Source organism: Myotis daubentonii, chromosome 2 (assembly GCF_963259705.1).
Source record: "Myotis daubentonii chromosome 2, mMyoDau2.1, whole genome shotgun sequence".
Classification (NCBI taxonomy): domain Eukaryota; kingdom Metazoa; phylum Chordata; class Mammalia; order Chiroptera; family Vespertilionidae; genus Myotis; species Myotis daubentonii.
The window spans coordinates 50,288,096-50,309,700 of NC_081841.1; the positions used below are offsets into that span (position 1 = coordinate 50,288,096).

At 48.5% G+C, this 21,605-nt stretch overlaps 1 protein-coding gene and 1 pseudogene across 1 annotated transcript; one reads left to right on the forward strand and one right to left on the reverse strand.

Moving 5' to 3' along the window:
• Positions 1–956: 956 nt before the first annotated feature.
• FAM186B (family with sequence similarity 186 member B) lies at positions 957–20,860 on the reverse strand. The gene is made up of 8 exons (XM_059680974.1): positions 20,765–20,860; positions 19,672–19,897; positions 12,122–12,304; positions 8,129–9,764; positions 7,458–7,650; positions 5,500–5,678; positions 4,558–4,743; positions 957–1,101 (listed from the first exon to the last, which is right to left on the reverse strand). The coding sequence occupies exons 1-8, from the start codon at positions 20,858–20,860 to the stop codon at positions 957–959; spliced, it is 2,844 nt and encodes a 947-aa protein (XP_059536957.1).
• On the forward strand, positions 14,194–15,622 carry LOC132227555 (protein FAM32A-like; annotated as a pseudogene).
• Positions 20,861–21,605: the final 745 nt, after the last annotated feature.

Genomic DNA, 21,605 nt, shown 5'->3' on the forward strand with positions numbered 1-21,605 from the left:
AGCTGTGGCTCAGAAATCAAATCCTACTCAAGCATCATTCAAGGGCCAGTGGTTCACATCCTTTTCTTTCTTCCAGACTCTCAACCTTAAGCTGGAAGCAAAAATGGGCGCCATTCCTGAGAAACAGAATCACTGGATTGCAGGTTCTCTAAGGATAGAGTCACTTCCCAGTTAAGGTTTTATTATGCCTAGTCCCTGGGCTGGTGCTGGCTGGGTGAGTAGAGAAGGAGGGGGAGGGGGGAGGCCCAGTGAGAGATGAGACAGATGGCTGTGTGCTAGGAACAGTGAGGGTGGGACAGTGCTCTTTAGCTGAATGAACTAAGGAAAGTAGTGTCTTAACTGAACAGACAGACAATTGCCAGAGATGGCCTCCTTAGCCCACACCATCTAGATTTGGAACCTCCTTATCTCCATTTCTGCCACTTTTGCCATCACTTTGAGACTCACTCTGCCTCCCACACAGTGACACTTGGCTCTGACTTGCATGCGATATTTCCTTTTGTTTTTATCCTTTGTGCTTTCATGCTAATCGTCAGTATTTCAGTTATTTATTTGTCCATGTCTTTGATTAATTTAAGAGTTCCTCACCCCTACTGCGTGCCAGGCACTAATCATGGCCATCTCAGCCTCCTGACTCCAAAAGACAGAGACAACACTTGGGGAACCTTCTCTGTTTGGTGTCCAGGTCAGTGGCCAGGTGGTCATGGACCTGGTTCCAAAAATCAGTGGGGAAGATGTAGGTTTCAGCAATGAGACAGAAAAATTTAAAAATAAACATACCACTATTTTATTAAAATATACAGTTTGGGGAGTGGAGGAGGAAAGTAGAATTTCTCAAAGTTCTAGGACTCCTTAGCAACAGCCCTGGTGTTTGTTGAAAAAACACAAGCTGGGAACCTGAATTCGTGACAAGTTGCCATGTGATTGTAGTCACCCTAAAGTTTGAGAATCACTGGCTACGGGATGGAGTGGGGACTGTGATTGTCTCGATCCTTCTGGCTTTTCAGCGTTCCAGGGAGGGACTCGCTTGACTTTTTATGAACAAGTTCAGCAGACTCATTTGAGAGCTCCAGGTGTTCCTTTCTGTGGGTTGCCGAGACACTGAAAGAGTTAATACAGTTATGGGTCAGGGAGCAGCAGATAAGGCCCAAGAGCTTCCCAGGTCTTCTCTGGGAGACCGGTGCAGGGCTGGGCCTAGATGTGGCCTGCACATGGAACTGCCTAACACACATTTCTGCCACATCCCAGGGGCTCTGCTTCTCTTCTTGTGAGTCTGCCTCTTGTCTCACATCACGGAATACTTCCCGTTTCCCTCCCCTTACACTTCCCTGCTTCTTCCTGCCCATCTCCATCGCCATCTAATGTCCTTCCCAGAAACCAAGTGATCAGCCCTCTATCTGCAGCCCTCTATCTGTTGGATATCTGTGTGAGTTTGCACTTGCTGCATCTCAGTGCACACATGTGAACCACTGTGAACTTCAGCTGTGCAGGAACAGGCCCTGAGCGAGGAAAGGCAGTCAGAGTGAAGGCTAGGATTCTTCTCCATCGGCAGACAGCGTGTGGTATATACAGACATGTTGCCGTCTTACCTGTCAGAGACAGCCCAGGGGAGATGCTTGTGAGGCAAAGCAGGAAATGATCTTGAAGGAGGGGTCTAGTGTTTTTTGAGGGACATGGTCTTCCTAGTGTCCCAAATCACAGCGGGAAGATGAAGAGCCCTTCCCCACAGGCTGAGAGGACACCTCAGCAGGCCTGAAATGAGGCAGGCTGTCAATGCCAGGCAGATTAGGAAAATGGAGCAGTCAGCATGAGGTCAGTGGTCCTAGTTATGAAACTAGACAGGGCTGTGAACCGGACAGCACAGCCAGGGAAGCTGGTGACATCAGCAGGACCACCAAGACGTGAATGACCTGGAACCACAGCAGGCCGACTTGAGGAGCCATGGTGGGCCAGGAGCACATGGCCAAAGAGAAGGTGCACTTTGGGGAGTGGAAGCAGTGTGTGTCCCCAGAGGGGCACACAGAGTACTCACAAAGAAAGCAGCATGACCACTCCCTCCACTCCCTTCCTCCCCCCCCCCCCTCCACACACACACACAGGCAGCAGTAGCCTGGGCAGCAGCATAGAACTTCTGTTGAAGAGTGGCAGATCCTCATACCACAATAACAGGATCCCAAGGCAATGTAGGGAGCCCCCACACTGAAAGGTTGAGGACCAGCCTGACACTCAGGTAGGTGGTGCCAACCTGGGATGTGGATAAAGAAGACCAAAGAAGCAGGGCTTTGCCTGTACACCTGGTAGTGAGAGAAAGTGAATAAACTTGTATAGAGTTGGAAAGGTGGGAAGAAAATTGTATTCACCTAAATTCCCCTAGAAAGGGAAAGCTGTCTTTGCTGGGAACAATATTTTGATAAGTGCTTAAGCCTGAAACTGGGATCCCAGGGGAGGCCTGGGTGTGGGCGGGAACAGCTTTGCATGAGACAGGAAGGAGGTTTTGAATTCTGCATATTATACCAAAGAGAGAGGGGGAGAGACGAGGCTGCTGTTTGGTGTTGTTCACTGTGAATCCCTTTCCACATGACTCCCTAAAATTTTCCAAAAGTTACCAATATCATTAAATGCTTGGGGTCAAATAGAGTATGCACCCTTGATATTTATGTGCACAAATAGGGTGTGCCAAAAATATATACACACACTTTGAGTAATGATAAAGGCAGTGTTTATTAAAATACATTTCATTTTCAAAATTGAGCTATCAGCTGTTAAAGTGTGTATACATTTTTGTGTGTGGCACCTTGCATTTATGTGTGTGAGAACAACAAAGGGGTTGGGAGCCTCCGATTCAAACAGATGCCAAGTAGAGCCCAGACAGTGGCAGGGATATAGAGGGAGAAGAGAAGAGACTCGGGAGAGACACCACCATGGGGCCACCTTGGGCAAGTTTAGCCAAATCTCAGGGGGGTGGGGCCTCATTTGACTTATGGATTACTTCATTCTGCCACAGTGTTGTTTTGGTTGTTCTCAATTGTGTGTGCTACATCCAAATAAACTCACAATAACAATCACACACCACACACACACACACACACACACACACACACACACACACACACACACAACCTTGGAAACTCTCCAGAAGTTGTATCTATGTACTAGGTGGGTTATAATGCTAATGTCCAGTTGGGACTCTCAGGCCCACTTCAGAGTGGAAGCCTGGCCAAGGCTCAGCCTTCTTTGATGCTGCCATGCTACCCTGTCTTACCTAAGTCCCTGTCTGGAAGATGGCAGCAGCACCAGCATGTTACAGCTCTTAGTCTGGTTATGTCTAGACTGGCAGACATCAGTGCCCTATCCCTGTCAGAGATCTTTTGTTCTTTGTTTGCTTTTTTAATCCTCACCCGAGGATATGTTTATTGATTTTTAGAGAGAGAGAAAGGGAGAGAGGAGAGAGAGAAACATCGATTGGTTGCCTCCTGTATACGCCCTGCACAGGGATCAAACCCACAGCCTTTTCTGGTGTCAGGATGATGCTCCACCAACTGAGACACCTGGCCAGGGCCCCGTCAGAGATCTTTAATTGGGGCAGGGCCAGGGCCACAGGAAGCAGTTGGGATTGGCCATCTATTTCATTTATTTATTTATTTATTTATTTAATTTGCAGGGGGGAGGGGGGGAGTTGGTCATCTAGAAAGGCTACTTGAGCCCTGGCCAGGTAGCTCAGTTGGTTAGAATGCCATCCCTATTTGCCAAGGTTGTGGGTTCAATTCCCTGTCAGGGCACATACAAGATTCAACCAATGAATGCATAAATAAGTGGAACAATAAATTGATGTCTCTCTCTCTCTCTCTCTCTCTCTCTCTCTCTCTCTCTCTCTCTTTCTCTCTCTCCCTCTCTTTCTCCCCTCTCTCTTCCTTCCTCTCTCTCTAAAAATCAATCAATCAATTACAAAAAAGTGAGAAAGGCTGCTTAAAGAGCTTTAGGTCTTCAATAGTGACATCTTCAAGCCAAGAGAGGCAAAGGAGAGTTCAATCTTCTTAACCAGAAAAGCTGATTGTTGGCCTGCTAAATCCTGCCTCCCTCCCCTCAGCTGCTCTTCCCAGGGGCAGTCCTTGAAAGCCTTAAGGAAATGACAATGCCAAAGACAGGCCCAGGTCCAAATCTTAGGTTTTTCATGTGATTCTTGGTCTCCCTCATCCATCCATTCTGCATCTGACTCTCTGAAAACAACCCCCAGTCCTAGGGTGAGATACGGCTCTTGAGCAATTCATGGGCAGCCCAGGAAATAAATAGAAGGAAAGACTTCTGTAGTGATCTTCTGAGACTCCATGGAGAGTCCCTTGAGAAAACTAGATTGGTATTGGCGTGGGGACCCAAGCTGATGGCTCATGAGGCAGGCAAGCATGGCTCTGTTTGATGCGGCATGATAAACTAGGTCATTGTTAATGTTTGGAAAGAGACATCTTGGGTCAATGGATAGAGACAGTGTGTACTCTTGCCCCGACCCTAGATGTTCAGATCTTCCTGAATCCAGATTAACCACCCAGCCTTGCCCCGTACCAGGCCTTGAGGGACATCAAGCTTTTATGGTAGGAGGAATGCACATCCAATGCCAATAGCCGGGGAACATCTGGGCACCCCCCTATCTGGTTCCAGGACAGGTTGACAGGGGTCTTCTTTTCTATTGGGTGACTGGAGGAGGCCACATCAGTCTTCCAAACAGTCTCCATCTGGTTCCTCCGTGGGCTGGGGTTGGAAAGTGTAAAAAAGAGACAAAGAGTTAGACATACAGAGAGAAAGATTGAGAAGCAACAGCTCTCCAGGGCCACAGGCTCAAGACACTTCTTCCCTTCCCAAATAGTTGTCACTTCCCTCCTCATTACCTCTCTTCCCCTTAACTCGAAGTCTCAGTTCCCTGGGGCTTCTTTGGCTGAGGAGTGGCTGGAAGAGGTCCCCCCCCCGCCCCCCCCCCGCCCCCTCCCCCCCCCCCCCCCCCCCGCAGGCACATGTCCTAGAGCTGAAGCCCTGAACTGGCCATATAAGGTAGGTGTAGATGTGGGTCTTGTTGGCTGCCCAGAGACTCACAGCATCTCTTTTTGAGCTCAGGGGGTGGGGGAGAGGGGCGGGTGGGGGTGGGGGGGGGTCACAGGTGGGAATGATCAGGCTTGTTTATATTGGATGAACCAATGGCAGGTGCTGGGCCAATGCTAAGGGTAGAAATGGTTGTAAGTTCTCAGCTGTGGGTCCTCGGAATCTTTCTGTTGCATAGTTTGAAACATATTTGGTTAGGCTGGTCCCTGAAACCCACACTCCACTCCCACCCCCCACACTCCCCCACCCCCCACCGTTTGACCCAAAGGCCTGAGCTGAGCAGGGCCGCTGAGAAGACAGGTGCCTTGAAATTCATGGGGTGAGCTTTGCCAGCCTCCCCAGTCTGGCCACTCCTGCTCCCTGCCTCCCCACCCATCCAGCTGGCTGTGCCCTTGGTTTCCCTGCACCTACCGGGCCATCCGCAGAGGCATACATTTCTGGTTCTTGGATGGAAGATGCTCTGGGGGCTGCTTGCAGAAGGGGCTGCTAGAGTGGACACGCCGGAGTAAGGAGGGGGGCGGCTTGCTTTTCCTTGAATTTGGGGAGGTGACCTCAGGGGTGTGCAGATGAATGTTCCACTCCAGCTTGAGCTAGAGAAACCAGCAAAGAGGCATCAGGAGACAGGAATTCATTCCCTCTCTAAGACAGGAGCGGCATTGCCTAACTCAGGGCTGAGCAGAGAGGGATAAGACCCAGGAAATGCCTCTAAATAGAAGCCCCTGGAACCCCAGTGTATCAACTTTCCTAGAAATTACTTGAATTCTTATTTGCTAGATTAGTTCCTATTATTTCCTATTAGTTCCTATTATTCTCCTGTGGAGAATCTGAACAATGGGTAAAACGGTGAGAAAACACACACACACACACACACACACACACACACACACACACACGAAGCCAGAGCAGCTGGAACTCCTGAGGCACTTGCAGGGTTAGTGACATGGGACCAGCTGTGCCTGGATGCTCCGGGGAACTTTTCATCCAGCCCCCACCCAGGCACTGGGCAAGGAGCTGGGGGATTCCTCACAATCACCAAAAGAAGTCATATGGTCTCTTTCCTCTCGACTTTAAAACCAATTTAGTAAGTTAAGACACTTACAGGACATGATTGGGACTAGTATAAGATGCTAGGAAACTGAGTTGGGAGATAATAACCTCCATGGCCAAAGGTCTTCCAGCTGCCTGCTGCTGGTACTTACACAGAGTCCCTCAGCACACTGCCTCCACCACACTGAGGCCACTGCTTTCCGGACTCAGGGGCTTACCTCCTGGCCCAACCCTATTGGAGATCCCAGCAGGTTTTGAGTCACTGCTATGGGATTCTTCAATCCCTCCAAGCCCTGGTCTAGCCCCTTGGGGACCATGTCAGCTGCCCCAGTAAGAGGGAAGGAGTAAAAGAAGCTCAAGCCAGACTTCAGAGAGTAAAGATGGGTCAAACCCAACGGATTGGGACTCAAAATGACTTTAGACTCTCAATAGCAACACCAAAACCTAGAAGGCAATGAGCAGTGTCTTCAAAATCATGAGGGAAAATGAATTCTAACCTAGACTTCCATGTTAAAGCAAACTGTTGATTCAGAATGAGGGTAGAGCCTGGCTGACATGGCTCAATAGTTGAGCATTGACCTATGAACCAGGAGGTCATGGTTCCATTCCCAGTCAGGGCATATGCCCAGGTTGTGGGCTCAAGCCCCAGTGTGGGGCATGCAGGAGGCAGCCAATCAATGATTCTCTCTCATCATTGATGTTTCTGTCTCTCTCCCCCTCTCCCTCTTTGAAATCAATAAAAATTTATTTATTTATTTTTTTTTAAAGAATGAGAGCAGATACTCAGTAAAGATGTTTTCAGACAACCAGGGACTCAGTGATTTCACCTGCCAGGCACACTTGGTCAGGAAGTGACTGGAGGAGGTACTGCAGGAAATGGAGACCTAGAAAGCAACAGAGCTGTTCCCAGAGAGAAGCAAAGCAAGTCTCCAGCACAATGGGAAAGACAGTGGTGACCAGGTCTGGCGAACTCATAGGACCAGGGCAGAGAGACCCACAGGGAGGGAGAAACTCGGTGCAGAGTTGGAACTTCGGGGTCCAGCTACCTCACCCACCTCCAGAAGAGTCTTTCTTCTATAGTTCTCTTTGAAAGTCCCACTCTGTTGCCCTCCCCATATATGGAGATTGGAATGTGTCCTTCCTTACACTCAGGCCACCTCCTGCCTTCACCTCTTCCTGGTTCAGAGGCTTTGACCTGTTCTCGTATTAATCATCTGCCCTTCTTGCCTCCAGTCACCCCCACATTCCTACTGGCTCATTTCCTGGCCCCATCCCTACGGTCTGTGCCGACCCCAGAGAAGGGCGCCAGGCAGGAGACCCACCTTGGGGAACATGGTTGCCATGCTGCTCAGGCACTCTCGGCGCTTCTTCTCCAGGTCCTTCTGCTTGTCCGTCCAGGCCTTCAGGCGCAGGTCCTGCAAGTGGTCGATATTCTCCAGGAAGACGTAGAGACTCTGGGCCTTGTAGGTAGCCCCGGTTTCCCGCATGGCTTGTATGTGGCTGATCACTTCTTGTCTGGAGAGAAAGGGAAGTCATTAGTGGGTTAAGGGGCCCACTTTCCCCCCCAAATCTGTTAATCGGAGATGACTCCACATTTGTAATTCCTGGGAGCAAGAAGAGAAGCAGAAGTTGGGAAGGCAGCGAGTAGAGAAGTGGGAGGCGTTGTCAGGTGAGGAGCCTTGGGCTGGGCTGGAAATAAGAAGAAAGTGAAGCAAATGGGGGAGCATATCAAGTGTGTTATGGATAGTGGTGTGGGGTAGGAGGAGAGAAAGAAATAAGGACGTGGGCTTAGAGAAAGCCCACTACAGGGAGAATGGTGTGTCAATACCCTACCTCCCACTCCTTCTGGGTTGCTCAAGGCTTCAGGGGGACTTTTTCCAGGTCTGGGGTTTCCCCCCTTCCCCATGTTCCTCCTTACCCCTCGAGTTTTAGTTGTGCCCACACACCACAGTGGGTGTGGGTGGGTGCTGGGTAGGTGCCAGGGAGAACCTACCGGAGGCTCTGGAAGCATCTGTAGATGATGTATTTATGGCACAGGCTCCGCAGCCTGAGCTTGGTCAGTTCCATGGTGGTAGTGGTGAGCTTCAGGGCCTCGCTGCGCAGGTGGTTGGGCAGCCCCTGCTTAGCATTGTCACTCAGGATCTGCAGGTTTTTCCTCTGGGCCTCCACATCCATGTGGTATTCCTTCTTGTGTAGAGTCTCGGAGGACGTATGCAAAGGGGTCTGGGTCACCTTTCGGACGGATGTCCTTGTGCCAGGAACAGAGGCTGATTTTTTGATCTTTGTGGGGACCCGATGGGTCCATGATTTCAGGGTTAACTCGGGTGAACTCTTGACCCTCTGATATCCTGGGGCAGGCTTCCAGGTATTAGGGGACCTGGGCAAGTGTGGCCTCCTACCTTGGCCAGCAGATTGGGTTCGGCTTGGGGGAGGGGGCGGTGATGCCTTCTCCAAGTCCCTCCATCGATTGGTGGTCACGAAGATCATCTCCTCATCCTTGCCTGGCTGCTCCAGCTCACTCCGAGGGCCCCCCTCCCCCTTTTCCGGCTGGACCAATCTCTCCTGCTGCTCCTTTGCCGCTTCCTGCACCGCCCACTGCCGCAGCTTCTCCTCGTGCTCCTGCTCCAGCAGGGCCCACTTCTGCTGCCGCTGCAGCCATAGCTCCTCCTGCTCCAGCCAGTGCTGCCTCCGCCTCTCCCAGCTGAGTTCCTCTTCCCAGTGCTCCCCCTTGCTCTCCAAGGCCACCGTCCTAGCGCTCTCTGGAGACAGCTGCTCCCTAACATGGGACTTAATTTGGAGTCCTTCTTTCTCCTGGGCTGCTTCCTGGAAGAAGTCCTTCTGGTCTTTGACTTTGTGGCCTGGGCTCTCTGCCAACATTATTTCCCATTTCTTGTGATCCACTGAGGATGGAAACACAAGCTGAAGACTCTCAGCATCCCTGCTGCTGTATGCATCTGCAATCCTCGAAGGCACAGTCATGAGGGAAAGTGGCTGACGTGTTAAAGACCTAGCACCCCTTTCCCCAGCACTGGCCATGGGACCTGGGGAAAGTGGCGAAAATGACGGCTCCTCCTTCCTGGGTTCCTGTTGGGTTCCCTCCGTAGCTGATTCTTTCTTTGGGAGAGCCTCTTTCCCAAGTGGGCCCGGAGTGTCAGCTTGACCTCCAGCAGACTGGGCCTTCAGCTGAAACTCTAAGTCATGATTGACCAGGAGAAGGTCATGGCACTTTCCCCTGAGCGTTTCTACCTGCCTTATTAGGGCATCCCTCTTATTCTCAAGGGTTTGGAGGGAGTTCTGGAAGTCCAGCCTCTGGCTGCTAAGTTCTTTGGTCATCTCTGTTTTCAGTCGCTCGTATTTGGTCTCCAGGCTCCTGCTCTCATTGTCCTGGAGGACCAAGGCCCTGCTGAGGTTCTCCATCACAGCAGACATGTACCTGATGGCCCTGGCTTCTCCCTGGTTGAACACGGTGGAGTCCAGGAGCTCCTGCAGCATGGACCTCACCTCAGAAACCTTCGCACAGGTAGTATTCTTGTCCTGGAGCATCTGTTCTGGGCTCGGTGGCTGAGGGCAGGATGTCGGCTTTTGTAGGTTTTGTTTCTGCCAGCCTTGCCAGAATGGATGTCTGGACACTAGAAGAAGTGGAGAACAAAGGCAGAGAGCCCCCATGGGCCCCAAGGATTACAGTGCTTCTCCAGATGCTGCCTGGCCAAATCCCCATCTAACCCTCCCAGAGCTTGGCAAGACAGGAGCTGGGGCTATGTGCGAGGCCAGGGGAGATAGCTAGGAGAGATCTCTGCCGGGCTCAGAACTCGCCGAAGGCTTACCTGGCAGGGCCTGCCTACTCCATAGCACTTGCAGGACCCAGAGGGGCCTGGAACTATTCAATCCAGTTCAAGTCAATCCAAAGTACTCCTGGTCCTCCATATTTCGCTGGAGTAAAGTTATTTTTCCTTCTTTCTTTCTTTTTTTAATCCTCACCCAAGGATACTTTCCCATTGATTTTTAGAGAGAGTGGGAGGGTGAGAGAGAGAACATCTATGTGAGAGAGGCACGTCTATTGGTTACCTCCCGCATGCACCACAACCAGGTTGAGTCTTCAACCAAGATCCGTGCGCTTGACCGGAATCGAGCCCGGGGACCCTTCAATCCATGGGCTGATGCTCTATCTACTGAGCCAAACTGGCCCGGGCTATTTTTCTAATCATGTTACTTCCAGCCTCAATACCTAGTCTGCCAACTATCCAAACTCTAGAAGCCTACCTGGTTCTTAGACTCCAGATCACCTGGGAAGCTTTATTTCCCTTTCTTGTTATCACTGAACTGTGTTTGTAGAAAATTTATCACATGGTCCTATAACTGTTCACATGTTTGTTTGTTTGTTTTAATGACTAGTGTCTTTTTCCACTGGGGGGGTTACAAACTCCTTTGATAAAAGCACAAGACCTTCTCCCCAGGAAAACATACATAAACACAGATTGTGTACCCTGTGTTTAAACCCATTCATAGACGTCAGCTTCTCAGGGCTGGGTGATGGTCATTGTTGTATCCCCTTGGATCTACCATGTTGAGGGCTGCTGGAGTGATTATCTTACAGCATCCATTCATTTGCCGATTCAATGAATATCATTGGCATAAAAACAAATTGTCTAATTTTTGATAAAGGCTAAAGGAAACATGAAAATTAAATGACATTGAAATCAAGCTAGCATCAGGCTAATACTGTCAGAGAGGTCATAAGGCCTATTGGTTCAGAGCTTAGATTCTGGAATCAGATAACTTGGTCTTGAATCCCCTCCTTACCACTTGCTTTATGTAAGTTTCCTAACTTCTCAGTGCTTCCATTTCTAAAAAATGGGAATAATCATAACATGTAATTCATATTATTTAACTTAAAGCATGGTTAGTGCCAAGCATAGTACCAGGTACCTAGTAAGTACTCAATAACTAATCCCTGAAAAGAACTGAATAAGACACAGTCTTTGCCCTCTAGGGGTTTATAATCTGGCAAGAAAATAAGTCAAGTATACAAATAACTATATTTGGAGAAAGAATATGGTAAAGATTGTAGGAGAGATTGTCTCCTCATCTACCTTTCCCTGCTTCCTTCCTCCCCCAACCATGGACCTTGCTTGATAAGGAACCTGGCCTTGAGAGTCAGTGGTAAATGCTAATGTTAGCTGTTGTTTATTAAGCCCTGAGCACGTCTAAGTGTAGCGCCAGATGTCTGTACTAAGAGGAACCCACAAGTGGGCAGTGTCCTCCTTGTTTTGTATATGAGGAAAGTGAGGTTCAGAAAGATGAAGTAACTTGCCCAAAGTCACACAGCCAGAAACTGGCACATGGGCTTCAACATCAGGCCTACCGGACTGTGAAGCCCATACTTTTGAGTAAGATTAAGAAACCAGAAAACCAAAGTGTGGGGCCGGGCTTTGCCACAAGCTTTCTTTGTGGTCCCTTCTCTTCTTTGAGCTTCAGTGTTCTCGTCTACAGAATGTCGGAGCTAGATCATCTCAGGCCCCTTCTAGTGCTGGTAGGAGTATAATTTCAAGGTTGAACCTTGTTGTTGAGTGACCACTTCTGGAACAGCCACAGTTGAGAAGGTTCTGGGACCTCTGGCTGAGTCTCACCAGACTTTTGTCTTGAAGGCTGGGTTTGCAGTAAGAAAAGGATGTGCCTCAGGCTCTAGCTGCAAACTCCAGCCTTTCTGGCCTTCTAGCCTTGTTCCCCAGGACTTGCATGAGGCCACAGCTCCAAGGAGCACCAATAGGTGATAGCTCCACGTCACTCCTTCCTCCAGCCCTGAACTCAGAACTGCTTAGCGCTCAGCTTGGGTTTCATATCCCAACCTCTCACCACTGCCCATCCATCTCAGATAAAGCTTTTGTTTTATCTGAAAAAAATAAAAACACACCCATGGACCCTGATGTGGGACTTCTTTCCTCAGATGGCATCCACCCCAACCAGCCCCTCTCCTCTTGGAACCTACTTTGTGCCCTTTTCTTTTGTCCTTCAATGAGAGTGGAGCAAAGGGAAATGAGAGATTCGATGCCTCCTTGGGTGCTGATGAGGGAGAGAGGTAACAATTTTTCCATCACCTCAATCCATTCGTCCAGGCCTTCCTCTTCCTTCTCACTCTGCCTGTTACTGATCTCATAGGTCAGATTGTCACCTGGAGAGGAAGTGGAAGATTTAGGCTGAGAATAATCTGTCTTCTAGGGAGCCCCAAGCAGCCCTATTGCACAGGGGTGACAACAGCAGCTTTGAGGTCAAGTTGGTTTCACCTTTTACTAGCTATGTGATGTTTGGCGTGTCACTTAGTCCCCTGAGCCTCAGTATCCTTGCCTGTAAAAAGACTGGGTGGAGATTAAATAAGACAATACATGTGAAATGATCAATGTGAGGTCTGCCATGTAGAAAATATGTAATAGACATTAAACAGCATTGGTGTATTATAAGGCCAGGGATGTGTCTGCCTTGTTATTGCTCTATCCCCATATTGCCTAGTCCAGGATCTGGACATTAAGTGAATTAACTGGAGTCAACAGCCCTGCTTAGTTCTTGGGGGCAGCGGAAGAACACTTGCCTAGTTGTGGGCTTGATCCCAGTGTGGGGCATTGAGGAGGCAGCCGAGCAATGATTTTCTCTCCTCACTGATGTTTTTCTCTTTTCTCTCTCTCTCTCTCTCTCTCTCTCTCTCTCTCTCTCTCTCTCTCTCTCCCCCCCCTTCCTCCTCCCCCTCTTCCTTTTCCTCTCCCTCTCCCCCTCCCTCCCTCCCTCCCTCTCTGAAATCAATAAAAATGTATTTTTTAAAAATAGTCTCAATAAATAGGGGGAGCACAGAGGATTTTAGGGAAGTTAAACTATTCTATATGATACTCTAATGGTGGATGCAAGTCACTTTTTGTCCAAACCCCAAAAATGTACACCAAGAGTAGACCATAAAGTAAACTATGGACTTTAGTTGACAATGATATAACACTGTAGCTCCATCTGCTGTAAAATATTTACTGCTCTGGTGAGGAATGTTGATAATGGGGAGTGAGGAAGAGCAAGAGGTATTTTGGAAATCTCTGTACCTTCCCTTCAATTTTGCTATGAACCTAAAACTGCTCTAAAAAATAAATCTTATTTTTTTTAAATCTCAAAAAAATTTCAATACAGTTGCAAAATACACAATCAACAAAGATCAGTTGCATTTCTATATACTAACAATGAACTATCTGAAAAGAAATAAAGAAAACAATCCCACTTACAGTACCATCAAAAACAAATACTTAGGAATAAATTTAACCAAGAAGGTGAAGGATCTTTACACTGAAAACTATAAGACACTGATGAAAGAAATCGAAGAAGACATATACAAATGGAAAGATACCCCATGTTCATGAATTGGAAAAATTAATATTATTAAAATGTCCACACTACTCCAAACCATCTATAGATTCAATGCAATATGAATGTCATTTTTTGTAGAAGTAGAAAAAACAATTCTAAAATTTATATAGAACCACAAAAGCCCCCAAGTAGCCAAAGCTATCATGAGAAAGAAAAACAAAACATCAGCCCTGGGTAGTGGGGCTCAGTTGGATGGATGTCATCCCATGCACCGGAGGGTTGCCAGTTTGATTCCCAGTCAGGACACATGCCCGGGTTGTAGGCTTGATCCCCAGTGAGGGACATACAGGAAACAGTTGATCGATGTTACACTCTCACATTGATGTTTCTCTCTCCCTCTCCCTTCCTCTCTCTCTAAAAATCAGTAAAAATATTTTTAAAAGGAAAAACAAAACATCACACTACCTGATTTCAAACTATATTACAAAGTTATAGTAATCAAAACAGTGTGGTATTGGCATAAAGACAGACACACAGACCAATGGAATAAGAACTAAGAGCCCATAAACCCATGCATATACGATCAACTAACATTTGACAAGGGAGCCAAGAATACACACTGGTAGAGGACAGTCTCATTAATAAGTGGTATTGGTAAACCTAGACATTCACATACAAAAGAATGAAATTGGACCCCTATCACACCACTCACAAAAATTAACTTTAGAGTTTACTACCGAACTGCGGGCGGGCGCCATGGCGGCCTACGAGCAGGTCCAAAAGGGGCCCTTGAAGCTGAAAGGCGTCGCAGAGCTCGGAGTGACCAAGCGGAAGAAGAAAAAGAAGGACAAAGACAAAAGCGAAACTCCTGGAAGCCATGGGAACGAGCAAGAAGAACGAGGAGGAGAAGCGGCGCGGCCTGGACCAGCGGACCCCAGCCCAGGCAGCCTTCAAGAAGATGCAAGAAAAGCGGCAAATGGAAAGGATCCTGAAGAAAGCCTCCAAAACCCACAAGCAAAGAGTGGAGGACTTCAACAGACACCTGGGTACACTCACAGAGCACGATGCAATTCCCAAAGTCAGCTGGACGAAGGAGCCTTCCCACCCAGAGTATGGGTGGCACGAGGGGAACAGCAGGCCAGGTTGGGGTTATGTGTGGTGCCTGTGGTATTTTCTAGAAACACTCTACACACACCCTGCGTCTTCTGCTGAGACAGTGCTTTTCAAAGCAGTGTGCCCTCATTCTGGAACTTGATTAAAGTAAGACTATCCTTTTACTCTATTTTAGTTTCTCAGTAGCACAGTGACGATGAAGCTTTTTAGTTCGGACTGGAAATTATTGAGAGTTTATTCAGAGGTTAAGTGGAAGTGTTTTTACACCCAAGTTGCATCTAACTCGTGTTGACAGTCCACCAGCTGTCTCTGCCTGGAGGAAACTGCCCTCAGAGGAGAAGGAGCTGCAAGTGCAGACCCTCACGAGGCCCTGCATGTGCTGCCTTCCACGTTCCCTCTAGCTGGGGCTTATGCGGTTCCATCCAGGGCCTAGGGAGGCCATTCGCCTGTGGCCTTCAGACTGCCTCCTCAGCCCAGCTGGCCAGGGAGAATAACCGCCCAAGGCAAGGATGGAATGAACGCCTTGCCCCTTTCTGAGCTGAGCTAGTGGCTGGCATGCAGCCTGTTCCCCAATATCCTTATTCCAGACATGTCAGGTGGGTGTTGCCATGGTAGACATTGCCAGTCAAGTACCACGTTCTTTGTAATGGAACCCAGACACTGCCTCCTGCCTCACTACCTTCACCGCTGAGCTCCAGGCACAGTGTTTGTTCAGAGTTGGCACATTCATGGAACCTGTTTGGCATTCCCGGCCTAAGGACGCCTCAGGGTAATGGGACCAGGGCAGTGATCCACACAGACAGACATGGGTGCAGTCCCAGGGGAGGACCCAGGTTCCAGTGCTGCAGAGCCAGTGTCTTTGAGGGCCTGCATGTCCCCCCTGCATGAGGATCGGACTGCATATGCTACTGGAAGAATATGGTCTCTATTGACATACATCTGAAAAAAAACAACAAATTCAGAAGAAAAAAATCTAAGTGTTGGGTTTGGGGCTGTCATATGTGAACTGCAGAATAAAGCAAAACCAGCTATTAAAAAATTAACTTTAGCCAGAACCGGTTTGGCTCAGTGGATAGAGCGTCAGCCTGCAGACTGAAAGGTCCCAGGTTCGATTCTGGTCAAGGGCATGTACCTGGGTTGTGGATACATTCCTGGTAGGGGATGTGCAGGAGGCAGCTGATCGATGTTTCTCTCTCATCGATGTTTCTAACTGTCTATCTCTCTCCCTTCCTCTCTGTAAAAAATCAATAAAAATATATTTTTAAAAAAATTAACTTTAATGGATTAGAGATTTAAATATAAAACCTGAAACCATAAAACTCCTAGAGGAAAACAGGAGAAAAGCTTCTTAATATTAGTATTGGCAATGATATTTTGGATATGACACCAAAAGCAAAGGTAACAGAAACAAAAATAAACAAGTGGGACTACATCAAACTAAAAAGTTTCTACAGTAAAAGAAATGATCAACAAAATAAAAAGGCAACCTACAGGATGGAAGAAAATATTTGCAAACCATATGTCTGATAAGGGATTAATACCCCAAATATATAAGGAACTCATACAACTCAATAACAAAAAAATGATCCAATTTAAAAATGGGCAAAGGAGCCCGGCTGGCATGGCTCCACGGTTGAACATTGACCTATGAACCAGGAGGTCATGGTTCAATTTCCGGTCAGGGCACATGCCCGGGTTGCCGTCTTGATCCCCAGTGTGGGATGTGCAGGAGGCACCCGATCAATGATTTTCGGCAGTTTAGTCAATTTGCATATTTGGGTTTTATTATCCTATATAATAAAAGGGTAATATGTAAATTGACCCTAATAGCGGAAATGACCAGAACAAGGGCTCAACTAGGCACTATGAGGTGCACTGACCACCTCTAGGTCCCTCCCCGCAGCCGGCAGGCTCTGATTGCCTGATGGCCAACGGGGAACCGGGGGTGGGTGGCAGCAGGGGGCGGGGCTGGCTGCAGGCAGCCGGGGAAGATGGCCCTGATCACAGGCCAGGCCTAGGGGTCCGTACCAGCGCATGAATGTCATGCACCAGGCCTCTAGTATAGGATAAGGAAATCCCGCCATTTGCCACAACATGGATGGACCTTGAGGGTATTAGGCTAAGTAAAATAAGTCAGACAGAGAAAGGCAATGCTGTATGATCTCACTATGTGTGGAATCTAAAAAAGTTGAACTCATAGAAATAGAGTAAATTGGTGGTTACCAGGGACTGGGAAGTTGGTATAAATGGGAAGATGTTGGTCAAAGGGGTACAAACTTTCAATCATAAGATAAATAAGTTCTGGTGATCTAATGTACTGCATGGTGACTATAGTTAACAATACTGTACTGTATACTTGAAATTTGCCAAGAAAGTAGATCTTAGCCCAGCCAGTGTAGCTTAATGATTGAGTATTGACCTATGAACTAGGACAGTGATGGTGAACCTATGACACATGTGTCAGAGGTGACAGGCGAATTCATTTTTTGGTTGATTTTTCTTTGTTAAATGGCATTTAAATATCCTATCTAATAAAAGAGAAACATGGTAATTAGCATACGACCGCTACCCTTCCCATTGGCTAATCAGCGAGATATGGAAATGAACTGCCAGCCAAGATGGTGGCCGGCAGCCAGGCAGCTTGAAACTAACATGAGGCTTGCTTGCTTCAGTGACGGAGGACTCCAACGTTCCCCACCTGCCTTGCCGGCCTCTGAGCCTGCAGTTTAAGAAACACTGTAACAAATATAGAAGCTAAACAAAACCCCAGAAACCTGCTTTCAGCAAGCCTGGGATCTCATAGCTGGAGTTATACATTGTTTTGATTATAGAACCCAAACAAACCAGATACCTTCTTTCAGCAGCAGAGGCCTCAGAGCTGGAGCCAGAGCTAAAGCTGGCCCAGAATAAAAAAAAGAAAAGAAAAAAAGGAGCAGTTGGGAGCTTCAGTCGGCCTGAAAACAGCCCTCAGCCCCTCACACAGACTGGCCAGGCACCCCAGTGGGGACCCCCACCCTGAAGGGTGTGTGACCAGCTGCAAACAGCCATCATCCCCTCACCCAGGCTGGCCAGGCACCCCAGTGGGGACCCCCACCCTGATCCAGGACACCCTTCAGGGCAAACCAGCCAGCCCCACCCATGCACCAGGCCTCTATCCTATATAGTAAAAAGGTAATATGCCTCCCAGCACCAGGATCAGCGGAGCCGAGAGGCCTCCTGGCACCAGGATCAGCGTGACAGGGGGCAGCGCCCAAACCCCCTGATCGCCCTGCGGCTCTGTGTGTGACAGGGGGTGGGGCCACAACCTCCCTATCCGCCCTGCTCTGTTCGTGACAGAGGAAGGCGCCCTAACCTCCTGATCAGCCCTGCTCTGTGCCTGATAAGGGGGAGCTCCCCAACCCCCTGATCGCCCTGCGGCTCTGTGTGTGACAGGGTGCGGTGCCCCAACCCCCCTCCCCCACGGGCCCTGCTCTGTGTGTGACAGGGTAGAGCCATAACCTCCCCATCGGCCCTGCCCTGAGTGTGAGAGTGGCGGCACCCCAACCCCCTGATCGGCCCTGCTCTGTGGGTGATAGAGGGTGGTGCCCCAACCCTCCCCCCCCCCCACGGGCCCAGCTCTGTGTGTGATGGGGTAGAGCCATAACCTCCCCATCGGCCCTGCCCTGAGTGTGACAGTGGTGGTGCCCCAACCCCCTGATCCGCCCTGCCCTGAGTGTGACAGGGGGTGGCGCTGCAACCTCCCCATCGACCCTGCCTTGAGTGTGACCGGGGGCAGTGCCCCAACTCCCCTATCGGCCCTACTCTGTGAGTGACGTGGGGGGGGGAGCTCCTCAAACCCCTGATCGGCCCTGCTCTGTGCATGACAGGGTACGGAGCCCCAACCCCCCTGATGGGCCCTGCTCTGTGCGTGACAGGGGGTGGCGCCACAACCTCCCCATCGACCCTGCCTTGAGTGTGACAGGGGGCGGTGCCCCAACCCCCCAATCAGTCCTACCCTGAGCGTGACTGAGGGTGGCATCGCAACCTCCCAATCTGCCCTGCTCTGTGCATGACAGGGGAAGGCGCCCCAACTCCCCAATCGGCCCTGCTCTGAGCCCGACCAGGGCTGCACCTAGGGATTGGGCCTGCCCTCTGCCACCCGGGAGCAGGCCTAAGCCAGCAGGTCGTTATCTCCCGAGGGGTCCCACACTGCTAGAGGGCACAGGCCAGGCTGAGGGACCCCCCTGCCCCCTGAGTGCACAAATTTTTGTGCACCAGGCCTCTAGTATAAAATAAATATCAAAAATATAAATCTTTGTTTTATTATGGTTGCAAATATCAAAAAATTTCTATATGTGACACGGCACCAGAATTAAGTTAGGGTTTTTCAAAATGCTGACACGCCGAGCTCAAAAGGTTCGCCATCACTGAACTAGGATGTCACAGTTCAATTTCCAGTCAGGGTATGTGCCTGGTTGTGGGCACAATCTCCAGGGGGCGGGGGGGGGGGGGGGGGCGGCATGCAGGAGTCAGCTGGTCAATGATTCTCTCTCATCATTGATGTTTCTATCTCTCTCCCTCTCCCTTCTGCTCTGAAATAAAAATATATTTTTTAAAAAATAAAGTAGATCTTAAATGTTCTCGCCACATAAAAAAAGGGTAACAACTATGTGATGATGAATGTGTTAAGTAACTTTATTGTCATTTCACAATATATACGTATATCACTGTACACTTTCAATTTACACAATGTTACTTGTCAATTAAATCTCAGTGAAGGTGGAAAATTTTTAAATAAAATAGCTAGGATGAGTAAGAATTTAGTTTCCATCTTGCTAAAAAATGAGACACCATAATGGACCTGTTACGCAGGCTTCATCACATATGGCAGCTAATGTTACATTTGTGCCAATTACATGTTTGCCACTTTGGGGAATGAAGGTGATGTGTTGTGACATGAGTAGGAGAATGTTTCGCTGGAAAGGCACCACGAGACATCTTTAGCTCCCTCTGCACCACCACCCTGCACTCCCCTCCCAGAGAATGTGGACCAACGGTGGCAAAAGCAAGAGCCTGAGCCAGCTGGCAGGCACCGGCCTGCAAACTCACCCCAGTCACCCAGCCAGTGGAGAATTTCGTATAAGTGCTTCTCTTTAGTCTTCGCATCTTTGGAGAAGGAGGCAATTTTCTCCAACAAGATGAATCTTTTCTTGCCCTTTTGCTGCATCTTGCGAGTTTTTGCTTTCTCTTTTAAATCATATCCCAATTCTTCCTGGAAGCGGTTGATGACACAATTGACATTGTCCAAGATTTCGGCGAGCTGGGAAGAGATATCCTATATGGAAGACAGAAGATTTTAGTGTTTAGATTTGTGAACTCTGGAGCCAGATGCCATGTACTAGCAGCATGCTCTTAGGCAAGTCATTTAATCTCTTGGGGACTCTGGGTTGTGTGTGTGTGCATGTGTGTGTTGTGGGGTTTTTTGTTTTGGTTTTTGTAAAGTGGAGATCATTATAGTACCTATGTCACGGGGTTTTTGTAAATATTAAATGAATTTGTAAAGCCCTTAGGACAGTGTCTGGCACATAAAATAAGTAGCTCTTACTACTGTAATTTTGATTATTAAGACCAGGTCAGGGAGAGAATACTAAAAATCCACAGCAAACATTTCTTCAGAATTTCAGAATTTGCTGGGGATGCCTGGACATCTCTCCTCACAAGAGGTAACAGAGTGGAGATGTTAGGCCCCAAGAAACTCAGGATCAGAGGCTCCCATAAAAAATGCACTAGAGGCTCATGAGAAGGGTGATTCCAGCCTTTGGCCATTTTTACTATGAGCTTCTAGGACTCAGCATGGGGGATTCTGACAGGTCGCCAAGAACAGACCCAATCATGAATCCTGGGCCCATCTTCTTCCTTGTTAGGACCCACCCTCTGCATCTTGGGGCCATCCTGGGGTTTCCACTGGCTACTCTCTTCCTGGGCCCTGCCCCGCCTCAAGGGGATGGTTTGATTCAGGTCTGCCTTGCACAGGCCAAGTCTAGGAGGTGGGTACTCTGCATTTATCTGTCTGCAAAGCCAGATTGTCAAGGGTCCCAGGATCCCCGAGGCCCAGACCTGGAATCTTGCCAAATCTGAGGTCAGTCCCCAACTGCCACATCAGGCCGCAGTGGAAGGAGTCCTCCCTCATCTCCGCAGTTACCTCTTGAGCCCGACTTAGCTGGGAGGCCTCAATCCTCGAGATGATGGCTTTCACTGATGCAGGAGTCACCAACTGTGGGGACTTGTCCTTCTCCATTATGGACCACTTCGGCAGTAACCAAGGCGTCCTGTGTCTCCAGTACCCAAGCCTGGACACGTGATGTTGGCTGCTCTGGGGCAGCTCCCGAGTATCCTATGCCTGGCAACAGCTTCTGGTAACTGCCGGACAGCAGGTTCCAACTGACCTTCTTTTCTCCAGTGACATCATCAGTTTGATTGGAAGAATGACTCCCTGTTATCTATCTTCTAGCTTTACCTAATATATATTAACTTCACCTATTGCTTTATATATTTTTATTGATTTCAGAGAGGAAAGGAGAGTGAGAGATAGAAACATCAATGATGAGAAAGAATCATTGATTGGCTGCACGCCCCACACTAGGGATCAAGCCTGCAACCCGGGCATATGCCCTGACCAGGAATCGAACCATGGCCTCCTGGTTCATAGATCGATGCTGAACCACTGATCCACACTGGCCAGGCCACCTGTTGCTTTAAAAAAAAAAATCATTAAATGTTTTGCTCCCAAACTAATGGCTAAAAATAGGAAAAAGCAATTAGAAAAAGTTATTTTCCCAAAGAGAACTTTTAAAAAATTACAGCCAATCAGTAACTAATGGGTTAAGATTGTTTTTCTTGAAATATTAATGTTTATTGCATGTAACATTATTATATTTAAAATCGTTTTTCTTGCAGTAAAACAAACAAACAAAATAACTAATGGGAATGTTTCTATTTGCACCAGGGATCAGGGCTTAATTAGCACTTTCACTTACTGAAGG

Bases quoted from the DNA above. Each gene is read 5' to 3' on its own strand.
- FAM186B (XM_059680974.1), bottom strand. From the start codon at position 20,860: ATGGAGAAGGACAAGTCCCCACAGTTGGTGACTCCTGCATCAGTGAAA. The intron at 12,305-19,671 runs GTGAGTTTGCAG...CTTCCTCTCCAG, and splicing joins CCACTGGCTGGGTGACTGGG to GTGACAATCTGACCTATGAG. The intron at 7,651-8,128 runs GTAGGTTCTCCC...CTTTCTCTCCAG, and splicing joins AGATGCTTCCAGAGCCTCCG to ACAAGAAGTGATCAGCCACA.